This window comes from Geotrypetes seraphini, chromosome 3 (genome assembly GCF_902459505.1).
Source record: "Geotrypetes seraphini chromosome 3, aGeoSer1.1, whole genome shotgun sequence".
Lineage (NCBI taxonomy): Eukaryota > Metazoa > Chordata > Amphibia > Gymnophiona > Dermophiidae > Geotrypetes > Geotrypetes seraphini.
The window spans coordinates 142,655,462-142,672,617 of NC_047086.1; the positions used below are offsets into that span (position 1 = coordinate 142,655,462).

The 17,156-nt window shown below is 43.2% G+C and overlaps 1 protein-coding gene across 5 annotated transcripts in view; it reads right to left on the reverse strand.

Moving 5' to 3' along the window:
- The window catches only part of LOC117356859 (E3 ubiquitin-protein ligase RNF19A-like), an 89,222-nt gene that overhangs the window by 11,051 nt on the left and 61,015 nt on the right, over positions 1-17,156 (reverse strand). For all 5 annotated transcript variants that reach the window (XM_033936657.1, XM_033936653.1, XM_033936655.1 and 2 more), the window contains 2 exons: positions 15,675-15,789; positions 525-662 (listed from right to left, as the gene is read on the reverse strand). In XM_033936657.1, the coding sequence (XP_033792548.1) occupies positions 525-662; positions 15,675-15,789 (253 nt within the window). The remainder of the gene's footprint in view (positions 1-524; positions 663-15,674; positions 15,790-17,156) is intronic.

Consider the following 17,156-nt stretch of genomic DNA (forward strand, 5'->3'; position numbering starts at 1 on the left):
GGGGCAAATCGTCCAGAAGACCCCCAACCCTCAGAAGCTTACTCCCACCCCTGCAAGAAGAAGCAGCTTGGTGGCATTGGAAGGCCATGAGCCCCCAACTCCCTGTAAGAAACAACATCTTGGCAGCAACCCCTTACAGAAGACTCCCCCAATCCCCCAGAAGAAGAATCAGTGTGTAAGCCTTCCTCCTCCTGCACAGTCATTTACAAAGTCACGGGCAGTGGCTGGCCCAGAAGCCTTCCCTCTGATGTAAGAGGGAAGGCCAAGCCAATCAGAGCCTTAGGCCCCTCCCAGTGCATCCCAAGATGCACTAGGAGGGGAAAGGTCCAGTAGGAGGAAGTGGACATCCCTCTTGCTGATGTTTCTTCGACTGTCTGAATTCAAGTACGCATGAGACAGGCATGTAGGCTCACTTACAGTGAGGAGGAGTAGATACTGTGGATGGTCAGACTAGATGGGCCATTTGGTCTTTATCTGCCACCATGTTTCTCTGTTTCAATGTAAAAAAAAGAGAACAGACTCACATTTTATTAGGTTATTTAGCTCCACCACTCCCTGCTCAACAGAGCCTCCAGAGCTGCCTCTACAACGCCACCTGTTCCTGCAGATGGACAGCAGCACAACACCATATATGTAGGTGAGAACCAGGGGCACACCAACTCCTAGAAAAAAAGCAAACAGAGAAAGCATATGTGAGAAAGTCACCATAGTAATAATAGTCATATTTCTAACATGTTTTTACCCATCACAATGATGAGAACAGAAAGACTATGTTCCTTGACATTATTATTATTATTGTTATTAACAGCATATAAAATGACATTATATCAATTAACCCAATAAAAACTATGTAATTAATATGATATTAAAGACCCCATTCTCTGCCCTTTATGAAACTCATCAAGATGACAAAAGTCCCTGCACCAAAGTGAGATCTTATATTTGCTTAGTTTGCTTTACCTGGTTAGTATCACTTTTATTACCCATTAGTCTCTGCTCCATCGTAATGAAATGTAAAAAAAAAAAAAAGAAGTGGGATTTTGATACAGCTGATGTCATGAAACAGTTGCCTGATAACATTAGAGCAGTGGTTCTCAGCGCAGTCCTAGGGACACACCTAGTAGATCAGGATACACATAACACTGGTCAACAAGCATTTTGCTACTGGAGTTCTATCACCTGTACCTTAACAAGGGCCACATGCTGACTCTAAATCTGAAAATAGTTTTTATCTATCACATCCTATTTTTAAGTTATGCATCAGTTTGTGCTTATATCATTTTCGTCAATAATGCTACCGTGAAGTGTCGGTATTTTATTGTTTCTGTAACACAATAAACTTCTTCCTCCGTATTCTTTCAGCATTCACGGTTTCGATTATTCACGGTTTCGATTATTCACGGTTTTTATCTTGCTGGCTCCTGACCCCCAATTATGTCAGCTTGCATAGAGAAATTGCTGATTCCAAGCGTTTACAAAGAAAATCCCTGATTCCCAACACTTTCTTCACCGTGTTTTGCCTCTCCTTCAGAACAGGCCAGGTCTCCCACCATGTTATTCGCGGTTTCACCATATTCACGATGGTTTTTAATAGAAAACAGCGAATAACATATGAAAAAGTTATTTGCGTTTTTTCTATATTTGCGGTTCTGTTAATCCCCTATCACAGCAAATACGGAGGGATAAGTGTATTGCATTTTAGGACAGCTTATCAATCACATATACCAGTAATTTGAAAGTTTATACTAAAAAGTGATTGTGCTGCTTTTTCTACCTGTGAATTTTTATATTTTGTTTGCTTTTGTCTAAGATATTATAATTATTATGAACCGACGAGGTTGTGTTAACCATCCTGATAATTTCTGTTATGTCTGTGGACAATTTACTGCACAAGATCAATCCTGTGGCTTGAACGATATATGACAAATTCTTCATTTTAATGCTCGGGAATTTTCTTTCTGTTCCCATGTTCATAATTTGTTTTCCAGAATAGATTACATTTTTGTTTCAGATCAATTAACTAAGCAGGTTACAAAAGTCAGCATAGACCCAATTGTTTTGTCGGATCATGCTGGAGTTTGGATTGAATTTCAATTTACTGAAAAAGATTGTAGTACACCTGTGTGCAGATTCAAACTTTTTTGAGGAATTTCAAATAAAGATGAATTAATATTTTCAACTTAATTCCTCAGAGGAAATCTCTCTAGAAACATTGTGGGATGCTTTCAAAGCTACTATGAGAGGGCAAATCATTTCATATTCAGCATATATTAGGAGATTGTTAAAAAAGGAATTTTCTAATCTGGAACAAAATATTAAGAATTTAGAGTCACAATTGGCCTCAAAATGGGAACAAATTACTTTATAGGCCCTCTTGAAAGATAAATATAAATATAATGAGATTTCCTCACAATTGGCTAGGAAAGATTTGTTTTCTCAACAGGCTCTGTATTATGGAAACTCGAATAAAGCGGGAAGATTATTGGCTAATTATCTCAAAACAAAACAAAAAAAGAAAAGTAAAGATTGTGGCTATTAAAGATGAGAAGGGTGAAACTCATTCTCAGATTGGAAATATTTTAAAACAATTTTTGAACTATTATAAAGCTTTATATTCTTCTAAGCTTTATTCAAATAGAGAACTTGAGGGTTTAGAGTTTTTAAAGTTAATTAAGGGGCCAAAAATTCCCAAGCATATAAAAGGAAATCTTGAGGCACCTATATCACTTAAAGAACATCAGGCAGCGTTGAAGTCCCTTAGAGTTGGATCCGCTCCAGGTGGTGATGGGTTCTGACATCAGTAGTAAATGCAGCACAAGGGGAAATTAGAAACAGTCCTCAGATTTTTAAACAGCTGCTGGCAGGTGCCGGATCACTGAGGCAGGTGGCGAAGAGTGCAAAGCTGAGCAGAGTCTGGGCAAGTACATAGAAATAATTATTCGTGATTTCTCTGTAATCACAGGCTGGCTCTGCCCCTAACTCCCGTAAATACGGAGGGAAAAGTGTAATTTCTTCCCAGTTCATGAGACCACAATCTACCTGGTAGGCTTATTTTTAAATATTTAATTTATCTGCATATGTATCTCATACTTACCTTAAATATATTTTTCCATAGAAACATATTTTTTTAATATTTTTTTTTGGCTTAAATCATCATCTAACATATTTTTTTCATGATTTGGTTATTTCTATTACACCTGTTTGTTATGTGGTTCAAGATTATAATTATTATATATTTATTTTATTTTTCAGTATGTTCAAATCAATTATATTGTTCATTTGTTTTATTGTTTTTAAAAATTATTTGTTACTAATGTTTCACCTTATGATCTAAAATATCTGTATATGTCATTTTTAGATACAATATGTATCCCTGAGGTAGGCTCTCTGAGCCAAAACACAGATCATGTCAGGTCAAGTTACTTTATATCAATAAAGTTTTTTGGAAGTACTTCTCATCATTGAGATTTAATATATCCCCTGGTGGTTGTGTACTGTTCCATCCCCACTTTTTTTGGACTTTTTTTGTTTTTTGTGATATTTAGTATTCTTGTTTTTTTCATGTGGACCCTTTTTAATTAGTCATTGGGTTCAGTGGCGTACCTAGCATATGTGACACCCGAGGCCATCATTTTTTGGCACCCCCCCCCCCCATCTGTACGAAAAAAATATTTTTTAGTAAAAAGCCACACATCACACATGAGTACCTAGGAAAAGGCAGCATCTTACATATACAGTGAGCAGTATAACATCAATACACCCATTGTAAAACTAAACAAGCCAGACTAGTACAGATCAATCCTACACCTAACAGAAAATCATGTCTTTCGAACACACAGAACACAGAAAACACCTTCGCCTAGTATGGAATATGTCATCACAAACTAACCCCTCCCCCTTTTACAAAACTGTAGTGTGGATTTTAGCCACAGTGGTAACAGCTCTGACGCTCATAGAATTCTGAGCATCAGAGCTGCTACCACCACGGCTGGCGCTAAAAAACGCTCCACAGTTTTGTAAAAGGGGGGATAAAATAGAAATACATAGACAAAGGTTAAATTGAACCAGCAAGAAGCTGGACTCTGCATACAATGCAACACCACAGAAACAGTGACACATGTCTCCTAAAGCAATAAATAAATAGAAAATTTGTTCTACCTTTGTCTTCTCTGGTTTCTGCTTTCCTCGTCTTCTTGTTACTCTCTTCCTTCCATCCACTGTCTGCCATCTCTCTGCCCCTATATGGCATCTTCTCTCCTTCTATGCCCCTTCCAGAAACTGTATGCCTCCCCCTTCCATCTCTCCTTTCACCCCATTGGTCTGGCATCTCTCTCCTCTCCTTCCCTCTCCCACACCTCTCTTCTGCAATCCCTTTCTTCCCTCATTTTCCTTTTCAATTTATTTTCTGCATCCATCTAGATTATGTTCTTACTACCCTCTCATCAATTTCCTTTTTTACTGTCTACCTACAGCTCACCATCTCTTTCCCTCATCCCCTCCAGTATTTCCCTAACTCAATCCTTTTCCCCTATCATGTGCCCTCCTTTTATTTATCCCCTCCTTCCATCATGTGCCCTCGTCCTCTACCCCTTCCATCTAGTACCTTCTCCTCTCTCTGTCCACTTCCATCGTCTGCTCCCCTCTTTCTCTCCTCCCATTTCCTTCCTGCATTTGCTCCCTTATCTCTCCCATCTGCACTTCCATCCAGCATAGGCTCCCCCTCTATCTACCACACTACCATCCAATGTCTGCCCTTTCTCTCTCCATCCACCCCTCTTCAATCAGCATCTGCCCCCTTTCTTTCCCTCCAATCCAATTCCATCCAGTATCCTTCACCCTTATGTCTCTCTCCCCTTTCCCTGTACATCAATTCCATCAGCACCACCCTTCCATGCCACCCTGCCCCCTTTCTCTCCCTGCACCACTCTTTCATTCCAGCAGTCCTGCTCCTTTTTTTGCGATGACTGTAGCTGCCGGTCCACCCCACTCTGACGTAGTAGCTCTGGAGCAGAGTCAGTAGCCACGTGCTGGAAGGTCCCGCGATGACTCCAGGCTTTTCTCCAGAAGAAGTAAGTTACGTCGGAGGGGGTTGACCCGGCAGATGCAGGGAGTTGCGGCAAGGAACCACGATGACTGCGTCTGCCGGGTCCACCCCCTCCGACATAACTTACTTTTTCCGGAGCAAAGACGGCAAACGAGTCATCAGGGGACCTTCCTGCACCTCAGCACAGCTGCTGACTCTGCTCTAGAGTAATGTTTTCAACCTTTTTACACCGGCAGAAATAAAACTACTAAGACTGAAATTTAAAAAACACATTTCCACCCCGCCTCCGCAAGCTCAGTCCCCGCAAACCATCTGATCCCATCCACATAAGTCTCAGTTATGACTTTATATTGAACATATTTTATTAAAGTATACAAAGAAACAATATTCTGTACAATTGTCATTTTATAAATATAAATATACAGAGCAAGGACCAACAAAACCCCTGTCTCCCCTTCTCTTCACATATATCCCCTCTACTATCAAGAAAACTGAACAAGCCAAATTATTATAGAATGCTACACAGAAATATCATGCTAACAGAATACTGCAGTCACACATGACAGGAATAGTGTTAGGGGAATGCCCCCTGGTCCGAGAGAGCCCTAAGCCAGCTGGAAGCTAAAGAAGTACTGCCTGGGCTTTGCAGTCCCCAGTTATGTCTCTAGCAGGATACATATTTCAAATCTGATATATTCTAATGACAAAATAGACATGAAATGATTTTTTTCTACCTTTTGTTGTCTCTGGTTTCTGCTTTTATCTTCTTTTCACTCTTTTCCTTCCAGCGTCTGCCCTGTCTCCTCAATCCAGCATCTGCCCGTTCCATCCACTGTCTGCCCCTTCCAGAAACTGTCTGTCTCCCCATGCCATCTCTCTACTAGACATCCTCCCCCTTTTGGTCTGGCATCTATCATCTTCCCTCTGTTCCCTCATGGTCTGGCATCTTTCTCCTTTAATTTCTCTTCCCCTCCCCCTGTGGTTTTTAGCATCTCTCTCTTCTCATTTCCTCCACTCAGATCTGATATTTCTGTCTCCTTCCCTGTTCTCTGGCATCTCTCTCTCCTCTCTCTCTTCCCTTTCCTTCTCTGGTCTTCCTTCTTTATTTTCTGCGTCCGTCTAAATTAAATTTGTTCTTACTATGCAGTCCTCAAAGTCCCTCTTTTCACTATGTCTACCCACAGCATGCCACCCCTTTCCTTCACCCCTCCACTATCTCACTAACTCTATCTTCTTCCCCCATCCAGCATATGTCCTTTTTCTTTATCCCTCCTTCCATCCAGTATGGATGGATTTCTTTCTCCACTTCCATTCAACATTTTCTCTCCCTTCTCCCCACTTCCATCATCTGCCCCTTCTCTCTCTTTCCCCCACTTCCATCATCTGCACTCTTCTCTATCCCCCTTCTCTCCACTTCCATCATCTGCCCCTTCTCTCTCTTTCCCCCCACTTCCATCATCTGCCGGTGAAGGAGGCAGGAACCACCGGAGCAGCAAAACTGTAAGGAGACATACTTATTTTATCTTTTACACCAAGGGAAGGCTAGATACGATCGCAGGCAGCGCGGGGTAGGCGAGAGGTAGCTCCGCCCACCCCCCAGCACGTCAGCAACAGCGCGACTCGGCTCCCCCTTAAAAGGGAGAGCCGCGGAAAATCAATTACAGCCGGTGAAGGAGGCAGGAACCACCGGAGCAGCAAAACTGTAAGGAGACATACTTATTTTATCTTTTACACCAAGGGAAGGCTAGATACGATCGCAGGCAGCGCGGGGTAGGTGAGAGGTAGCTCCGCCCACCCCCCAGCGCGTCAGCAACAGCACGACTCGGCTCCCCCTTAAAAGGGAGAGCCGCGGAAAATCAATTACAGCCGGTGAAGGAGGCAGGAACCACTGGAGCAGCAAAACTGTAAGGAGACATACTTATTTTATCTTTTACACCAAGGGAAGGCTAGATACGATCGCAGGCAGCGCGGGGTAGGCGAGAGGTAGCTCCGCCCACCCCCCAGCATGTCAGCAACAGCGCGACTCGGCTCCCCCTTAAAAGGGAGAGGGCCAACGGCGCGCGGCCGTTCGGCGCATGGCGAAGGCGAGCGGCAAAGGCGCTCGCCTTAGCGAGAGCGCCTTTGTGAAGACGCCTTAAGAAAGAGCCAGGAAGCAAGGCCAACAAATTATTGATCCCAAATCCTTGGGTCATAAGCAGGTTATGAGCACCAACGGAAGCCAGAAGATGTGCTTTCCAGTCTTCTGTACCGGCTGTAATATGTATGAATACTTCCCCTCTGGGATTATGGCATACATTTGCAGTCGGTGCAGGGAGCTGGAAAGCCTAAAACAGCAAGTCTGGTTGCTGGAAGGAACGGTGAGGGAACTAGAAGAACTTCTCATTAATAAAGAGGAAAATCGCACGCAGGAGAGGTTGACTGTGGAGTCCAGCGCTTGTGAAGCAATTGAAGAATTGGAGAGATACATCGAAGATGCCCACCAGCAGATAGTGGAGACCCCAGGGCTGGAGAACAGCATCCGAACATCCAAGGAGGCTGGAACAATTGAGGTAGTAAGAGACAACAATCCAATCAGCAGAGACGATATACCAACTGAGGACGAGACACAGATGAAAGAAAACAAAAATCACTCCGAGGATACAGACTTAAGACCCCCGAGGATCCTCCAACTAGAGAAGATTGGGATTATAGTCGGAGATTCCATAATAAGAAATGTAGACAGCCACATTGCGGGAGGAAGAAGGGATAGACTAGTCACCTGCCTGCCTGGTGCAAGAGTGAAGGATGTGGCAAGCAGGATCACCAGGATCATAGAAGGAGCAGGGGGAAAGGAAACAGCGGTGCTCATCCATGTGGGAACCAACGATGTTTGCGGACAGAAGTAAGACAGGGAAGAATTAAAGGACCAGCTCCGTTCACTTGGAAGGCAGTTGAAGGTCGAAGAGGTAAAAGTGGCTTTCTCGGAAATCCTTCCGGTACCGAGAGCGGACGCTACGAGACAGGATGAACTGAGAGCGGTGAACGCCTGGATGAGGTGTTGGTGCGAGGAAGAGGGTTTTGACTTCGTGTGAAACTGGACATCATTCTGGGGAAAGAGTGGGTACTATAGAAAGGACGGACTTCACCTAGCCAAACAAGGAGCAAGAGTCTTGGCTGAGAACATAAGGAAGTTCATTGACAAGGCTTTAAACTAAAGATCAGGGGACAGCCGACAGTCGACAGCCGGTCGATGGCCCGGACACCAAGATATCCTGAGGAGGTAACTCCAACCAATCATACAGATATAGGGCATGAATATGAGGACACTACATGAGGTAATGAAAGGGATCAATTGGATACAAAAAGGGATGTGTGGACCAGTAACTTAGCACGAACAGAACTTAAATGTATGTACACGAATGCCAGAAGCTTAGGAAACAAAATAGGAGAGCTTGAAGAATTAGCAAGTAGACAACATCTGGATATCATAGGAATAACAGAAACATGGTGGAATGAGGAAAATGAATGGGACACAGTATTAAAAGGATATAAACTATACAGAAGAGATAGGATAGGGCAGAAAGGGGGAGGTATTGCCCTGTATGTCCAAGATGAAATAGAGTCTGTTAGAGAAAGAGAGACAGAAGCAAATGGAAAACTAGAATCACTCTGGATAAGGATTCCTGGACATAAAGAGGCTGACACACAAATTGGCCTCTATTATCGACCTCCAGGACAGACTGAGGTAACAGACAAAGAAATGATGGAAGAAATTAATCGCGGATGTAAATCAGGCAATGTAACGATCATGGGAGACTTCAACTTTCCGGGGATAAACTGGAATTTGGGAACGTCAAACTGCAGCAGGGAGATAAAATTCCTGGAAATGATGGGAGATGGCTTCATGGAACAAATGGTAGGAGAACCGACAAGAGGAAATGCAGTCCTGGACTTGGTCATAATTGGTTTTTTGGGAAGAGCAACTGATGTAAAAGTTAAGGCCCCACTAGGGACAAGTGATCATAATATAATCTATTTTTCCATTAGCATCGAAAAGGGAAAACCAATCAAGAATAAAGCCACGACCTTTAACTTCAAAAAAGGAAACTATGACAGCATGAGATCCATGGTTAGAAAATGGCTCAAGAAGAACAAAGCGGAAAACCAAACAGTTGATCAAGCATGGTCTCTGCTGAAAAACACCATCACAGAAGCACAGAATCTTCACATACCGAAGATATCTAAAGGAAGGCGAAAGAAGAACAAAGGAGAACCAGCATGGTTATCAAAAGAGGTGAAAGATGCAGTGAGGGAGAAGAGGAATTCGTTTAAAAAATGGAAACGAGAAAAAACATCAGAGGCCTGGAACTGTCACAAAATCGACCAGAAAAAGTGTCATAAAGTGGTAAGAGACGCCAAAAAAATCTATGAAGAAAAGATAGCACAGGAAACCAAAAACTTCAAGCCCTTTTTTAGATATATAAAAGGTAAGAAACCAGCAAGAGAGGCAGTGGGCCTTCTCGACGACCAAGGAAAGAAAGGGTCAATTAAGGAGGATAAACAGGTTGCCGATAGGTTAAATTCATTCTTTGCCTCTGTCTTCACTAAAGAGGACATTTCAACAGTGCCAGACACAGGAAAGATATTCACCGGAGGCATAGAAGAAAGCCTCACAACCGTAAATGTGACATTGGACATGATATACTCTCAGATTGATAAACTGAAAAGCGACAAATCCCCTGGACCGGATGGAATTCACCCGAGAGTATTAAAGGAACTTAAGGTCGAAATTGGTGAATTGCTACAATCTGTAGCTAATATGTCAATTAGAACCGGCCAAATACCAGAAGACTGGAGGATAGCAAATGTTATCCCAATTTTCAAAAAAGGTTCAAGAGGTGATCCGGGAAACTATCGACCTGTGAGCCTCACTTCGGTTCCAGGGAAGATAATTGAAACACTAATTAAAGACAACATTGTACAACATTTGGAGAATCACAACCTAATAAGGGCTGGTCAACACGGCTTTAGGAAAGGGAAGTCGTGTTTGACAAATTTACTACAATTCTTTGAGAAAGTGAACAAACAAGTGGATAATGGAAATTCAGTGGACATAGTTTACTTGGACTTCCAGAAAGCATTTGACAAGGTTCCACATGCAAGGCTTATGAAGAAACTACTAAGCCATGGTATAGGAGGTGAAGTGCATAGATGGATCGACAAGTGGTTGGAGAACAGAATGTAGAGGGTTAACATAAACGGGAAATTCTCGGAATGGGAGAGGGTGACTAGCGGCGTGCCCCAGGGCTCGGTTCTTGGGCCTATCTTGTTCAATATTTTTATAAACGATCTAGAAGATGAAACAACTTGCAATATAATAAAGTTTGCAGATGATACAAAACTATCTCGCATGGTTGACTCTCAAAAGGACTGTGAGGAACTCCAGGAGGATTTGAACAAGCTAGAAGCGTGGGCAACAAAGTGGCAGATGAATTTTAACATAAACAAATGCAAGGTGATGCATCTAGGGGAAAAAAAACAAAGTATAACATAGTAGATGACGTAACATAGTAGATGACGGCAGATAAAGACCCGAATGGTCCATCCAGTCTGCCCAACCTGATTCAATTTAAATTTTTTTTTTTTTTTTTTTCTTCTTAGCTATTTCTGGGCGAGAATCCAAAGCTTTACCCGGTACTGTGCTTGGGTTCCAACTGCCGAAATCTCTGTTAAGACTTACTCCAGCCCATCTACACCCTCCCAGCCATTGAAGCCCTCCCCTGCCCATCCTCCTCCAAACGGCCATACACAGACACAGACCGTACAAGTCTGCCCAGTAACTGGCCTAGTTCAATCTTTAATATTATTTTCTGATTCTAAATCTTCTGTGTTCATCCCACGCTTCTTTGAACTCAGTCACAGTTTTACTCTCCACCACCTCTCTCGGGAGCGCATTCCAGGCATCCACCACCCTCTCCGTAAAGTAGAATTTCCTAACATTGCCCCTGAATCTACCACCCCTCAACCTCAATTTATGTCCTCTGGTTTTACCATTTTCCTTTCTCTGGAAAAGATTTTGTTCTACGTTAATACCCTTTAAGTATTTGAACGTCTGAATCATATCTCCCCTGTCTCTCCTTTCCTCTAGGGTATACATATTCAGGGCTTCCAGTCTCTCCTCATATGTCTTCTGGTGCAAGCCTCCTATCATTTTCGTCGCCCTCCTCTGGACCGCCTCAAGTCTTCTTACGTCTTTCGCCAGATACGGTCTCCAAAACTGAACACAATACTCCAAGTGGGGCCTCACCAATGACCTGTACAGGGGCATCAACACCTTCTTTCTTCTACTGACTACGCCTCTCTTTATACAGCCCAGAATCCTTCTGGCAGCAGCCACTGCCTTGTCACACTGTTTTTTCGCCTTTAGATCTTCGGACACTATCACCCCAAGGTCTCTCTCCCCGTCCGTGCATATCAGCTTCTCTCCTCCCAGCATATACGGTTCCTTCCTATTATTAATCCCCAAATGCATTACTCTGCATTTCTTTGCATTGAATTTTAGTTGCCAGGCATTTGACCATTCCTCTAACTTTTGCAGATCCTTTTTCATATTTTCCACTCCCTCTTCGGTGTCTACTCTGTTACAAATCTTGGTATCATCTGCAAAAAGGCACACTTTTCCTTCTAACCCTTCAGCAATGTCACTTACATACATATTGAACAGGATTGGCCCCAGCACCGAACCCTGAGGGACTCCACTAGTCACCTTTCCTTCCTTCGAGCGACTTCCATTAACCACCACCCTCTGGCGTCTGTCCGACAGCCAGTTTCTGACCCAGTTCACCACTTTGGGTCCTAACTTCAGCCCTTCAAGTTTGTTCAACAGCCTCCTATGAGGAACTGTATCAAAGGCTTTGCTGAAATCCAAATAAATTACATCTAGCATATGTCCTCGATCCAGCTCTCTGGTCACCCAATCAAAAAATTCAATCAGGTTCGTTTGGCACGATTTACCTTTTGTAAAGCCATGTTGCCTCGGATCCTGTAACCCATTAGATTCAAGGAAATACACTATCCTTTCTTTCAGCAACACTTCCATTATTTTTCCAACAACTGAAGTGAGGCTCACCGGCCTGTAGTTTCCTGCTTCATCTCTGTGACCACTTTTATGAATAGGGACCACATCCGCTCTCCTCCAATCCCCAGGAATCACTCCCGTCTCCAGAGATTTGTTGAACAAGTCTTTAATAGGACTCGCCAGAACCTCTCTGAGTTCCCTTAGTATCCTGGGATGGATCCCGTCTGGTCCCATCGCTTTGTCCACCTTCAGTTTTTCAAGTTGCTCATAAACACCCTCCTCCGTGAACGGCGCAGAATCTACTCCATTTTCTCGTGTAACTTTGCCGGACAATCTCGGTCCTTCTCCAGGATTTTCTTCTGTGAACACAGAACAGAAGTATTTGTTTAGCACATTTGCTTTCTCCTCATCACTCTCCACATATTTGTTCCCAGCATCTTTTAGCCTAGCAATTCCATTTTTTATCTTCCTCCTTTCACTAATATATCTGAAAAAATTTTTATCTCCCTTTTTTACATTTTTAGCCATTTGTTCTTCCGCCTATGCCTTCGCCAAACGTATCTCTCTCTTGGCTTCTTTCAGTTTCACCCTGTAGTCCTTTCTGCTCTCCTCTTCTTGGGTTTTTTTATATTTCATGAACGCCAACTCTTTCGCCTTTATTTTCTCAGCCACTAGGTTGGAGAACCATATCGGCTTCCTTTTTCTTTTGTTTTTATTGATTTTCTTCACATAAAGGTCCGTAGCCATTTTTATCGCTCCTTTCAGCTTAGACCACTGTCTTTCCACTTCTCTTATGTCCTCCCATCCTAACAGCTCTTTCTTCAGGTACTTTCCCATTGCAATAAAGTCCGTACGTTTGAAATCTAGGACTTTAAGTATCGTGCGGCCGCTCTCCACTTTAGCCGTTATATCAAACCAAACCGTTTGATGATCGCTACTACCCAGGGCGATGTTGGGGGCGACATTAGCAAATTGCGAACAAGAAAGGGATTTGGGGGTACTGATTGACAGAACCCTAAAGCCTTTGGCTCAATGTGCGGCAGCGGCGAAGAAAGCTAATAGGATGTTGGGCATGATTAAGAAGGGGATCACGAGTAGATCGGAAGAAGTAATAATGCCACTTTATAGAGCAATGGTCAGGCCGCAGTTGGAATACTGTGTACAACACTGGTCTCCATACCTCAAGAAAGACATAATTCTGCTGGAGAGGGTACAGAGGCGAGCCACGAAACTTGTCAAGGGAGTGGAGAATTTGAGCTACAAGGAAAGCCTTAGGAAATTGGGACTATTTACCCTCGAGCAGAGAAGACTGAGAGGGGATTTAATAGAGACTTTTAAAATAATAAAAGGATTTGATATAATAGACCAAGAAGCAGTATTACTAACTCTTTCAGATGTGACACGGACAAGAGGTCATAGACTGAAACTGAGTGGCAGCAGGTTCAGGACAGATATCAGGAAGTACTTTTTTACACAGCACGTGGTGGGAATTTGGAATGCTCTCCTGGAGGATGTTGTGACAGAGATTACTGTCCTGGGATTCAAGCACAAGTTGGATGCACACCTTCTTGCAAATCATATTGAGGGCTATGGTATATCTGGGTCTCCATTCGGCAGTACCTAAAGGGGCCGCCGCGTGTGCGGATCACCGGACTGGATGGACCTCGGTCTGATCCGGTGAAGGCTTTTCTTATGTTCTTATCTGCCCTCTTCTCTCTCCCCACTCCCATCATTTGCCCCTTCTCTCTCTTTTCCCCCACTTCCATCATTTGCCCTCTTCTCTCTCCCCCTTCTTTCCACTTCCATCATCTGCCCCTTCTCTCTCTTTCCCCCCACTTCCATCATCTGTCCCCTTCTCTCAATCTTTCCATCCATCACAGGCCCATCTTTCTCCCTTCCTCACCTTTCCGATTTTGGCAACAAGATCAGCAAGGCTCCCTCCTCCACGACGGCACTCAGCGGCATCGGTGCCTCTCCACTCCCCCCCCCCTCCGTGACAGCACTCAAGTTCGGCCTCCTTCTCCCGGCATCAACAGAACTTCAGATCGGCAACAGGTGCTCAGTCAAAAGCTTCCCTCTGACTGAACTGCCTTGGCGGAAACAGGAAGCTGAGTCAGGGGAAGCTTTTGACTGAGCACCTGTTGCCGATCTGAAGTTCTGTTGATGCTGGGAGAAGGAGGCCGAACTTGAGTGCTGTCGCGGGGGGGGGGGGCGCTAATGCCGCTGAGTGCCGTCGCCGGGGGGGGGAGGGCGCCAATGCCGCTGAGTGCCGTCGCCGTTGCAGCCCAGTAATTTTCTGGACCTGGCCGGCTGTGCACCCCCCTAAGGCTGCACCCGGGGCAGATCGCCCCCCCCCCCTTGGTACGCCACTGATTGGGTTTCACAGTAGAGTGTTGATTGGGTACCCTTTCATCCCTTGAATTTCACTTGCAGCACACTTATGGGGAAATTCTAAAGGTAGGCATCCTACCGGCACCTAAGTTAATTGAAGAATGCCATTAGAAATGACAAAAAATTGAAGCTCCTATTGGCACCTAATTAAAAGGCACTGGAACCGCACCTATATAAGCACTTTAGGTCACCTAACGTTAAATTAAGTGTGGCCAATGCAGGAAGTGGCATTAGGTGACCTAAAGTGCTTATGTAGGCACGATTCATGCAAAGATAGATGCCAGAAATGTAGGCCTGGAAAACCCTGGCCTATATTTCCAGTGCCTACCTTTCCCGTAGGTGCGATTGTGAAACCGTCGCCAATGCGTGATTGACATGCAATCGGTGGCCATTTTTAAGGTGGTCACCGATATCAACACCAGTTACATAATCTGGCCCTTAGTTCCTTACATCTGGGGAAGCAAGAGAGAAGAATATTCTTCATAGCAGAATGCCAGATTTTTTTTTTGTCCTATCACTTCCGTTAATCACATGCATTTATATGTAGTACATCACAAAACTCACAAAGGCTTGCATTTTAATAATAATAATAAATTTATTCTTGTATGCCACCCAACCACGAAGTTCCAGGTGGTTAACAACAAAGAAGAACTGTACAATCAGTGAAAGGTACATCAGGTTAATAAAAATGAGTGACAAGAAGAAAATCACATACTCAAACAAGTGTTTTTAAAAAAAATTTCTAAAAACGTTATAAGAATCTGTTTGACAAATAAGCGGGCTTAACCAAGAGTTCAGTTTGCCTAGCTGAAGTCCTATTCAAAAATTTCTTGTAACGACAGTTCTTAACTGAAGAATACATGAACATTTAACTTATTATGAGTGTTTTTTAACGAGGTATAAAAATTAAATTGAGAGGCTAGATATCCTGGAGCCAAACCAAAAAGAGATTTAAAACAAAGGAAACCAAATTTTAAAAGAATACGTGCCTCAAAAGGCAACCAATGTAATTGTCGATAAAATGGGCTAATGTGATCGTATTTCTTCAGGCCAAAAATTAAGCACACTGCCATATTTTGTACTACCTTTCTCCCCCACCCTGTTTCCTTTGTATTACCTTTTATTAGAATAACTATGAAGGGGAAAATGTCTCATCCACCACAAAGGAAGATTTGTTCTTACCCACAGTGGCTGCAGCAATCACAGGGGAGATAAATGCAGACAGGAGAACTCCGCTGACCACAACCAGGCACCGCTTGTACAATGGCAGCTTATTCTTTTTGCTTTGGTTGAACATCTGGCAGGAGAAGAAGAAAGATGAAACAAGAATTGAGACCAGTGTAAAAGAAAAATAAAGAGTATTTCAATATGAAACAAAGAGGGGCATTTTCGATAGGACTTTTACATCTGAGAGTTGACATTTTGGGCAAGACGTCCACAAACCCAGCAGAAAAAAATGTCCATTTTCAAAACTGACAGACATCTAAATTTTATTTTTGACAATGACCTATATATAAGTTTTGTTCCTTAAGACATCTATCTTTTTTGGCCATTGTCAAAAATAAAAATGTCTACATGAAAATGCTCAAAAGCAAGTTTTGTAGATGTATCCAACTACATTGTCTGATCACGGCAAAAGAATCCCCATCAGCTGAGCTGGTTTCAGGGATTCCTGCCAGCTCAGCTGATGGGGATTCCCCTTGCCAGGATCAGCCAAGCTGCGTAACCCTACAGCCCTCTTCTCAACATCACCCTGACATCCACGGAGCCCCCCACATCCTTCCCATTCCCCAACATTTCTGTAACCCCCTTCCCATATCCCCAGACCCCAGTACCTTCTAAAGACAAATCAGCAAGAGGGAAGCCCACTCCCTCCTGACTACAGGGCCGTGTGCTAAGAATGATGGGCCTTCCCCCTCCCAATGCATCTTGGGATGCAGTGGGAGGGGATTAAAGCCCTGATTGTCTCAAAATGGCAAGATTTCACCAAGACATAAAAACAAGATTACAATGGCAAGATTTCACCAAGAAATAAAAACAATGGAAACCAGATACCACAGAAGATGGGATGTACACATGATGGCAGACTATTGTTGGAATCTTATGTGGAATTGTCCTGGCAGATACCATTCTCAGAAGTCTTACAACAGGAGCTTCTTGTGTGTCGAATGACTGGAAAGTTTGTATCATAAACTCGTGCTTTTGGTATGAAATAAGTAGATTTTCAAGTTGTACACTTTTCTTTTAATTTTTAATATGTTTCCTTCATGCTTAAAAGATATTAATTTAAACACTACATTAAAATATCCTGATTTTTTAATGGGCAAGCAGAGTGAAGAGATATGGCACATGTTTTCTATCCCAAAAACTAGAGCTGATAGTAGAAAATTGGTGCCATTTTTGGAATCAGCAGGTCAAATATACCCAGAAACAGGTCTAATATTTGAGGCACTAAAATGAGAGTTGGCCAGTGTTATTGCTTCAGGATGTCCAGGTGGAAGCCCGCCTGATTCCCACCCATAACACACAGAGCAGCTCAGAAGTGTTGCTGAACGTCCAGAAAGTTTGTTTTGTTTATCATCACTTGGACATCCCTGCTATTAGGATGTCCAAGTGCCGACTTAGGCAGGGTTTTGGACGTTTTAAAGTTTTGATTATGCCCCT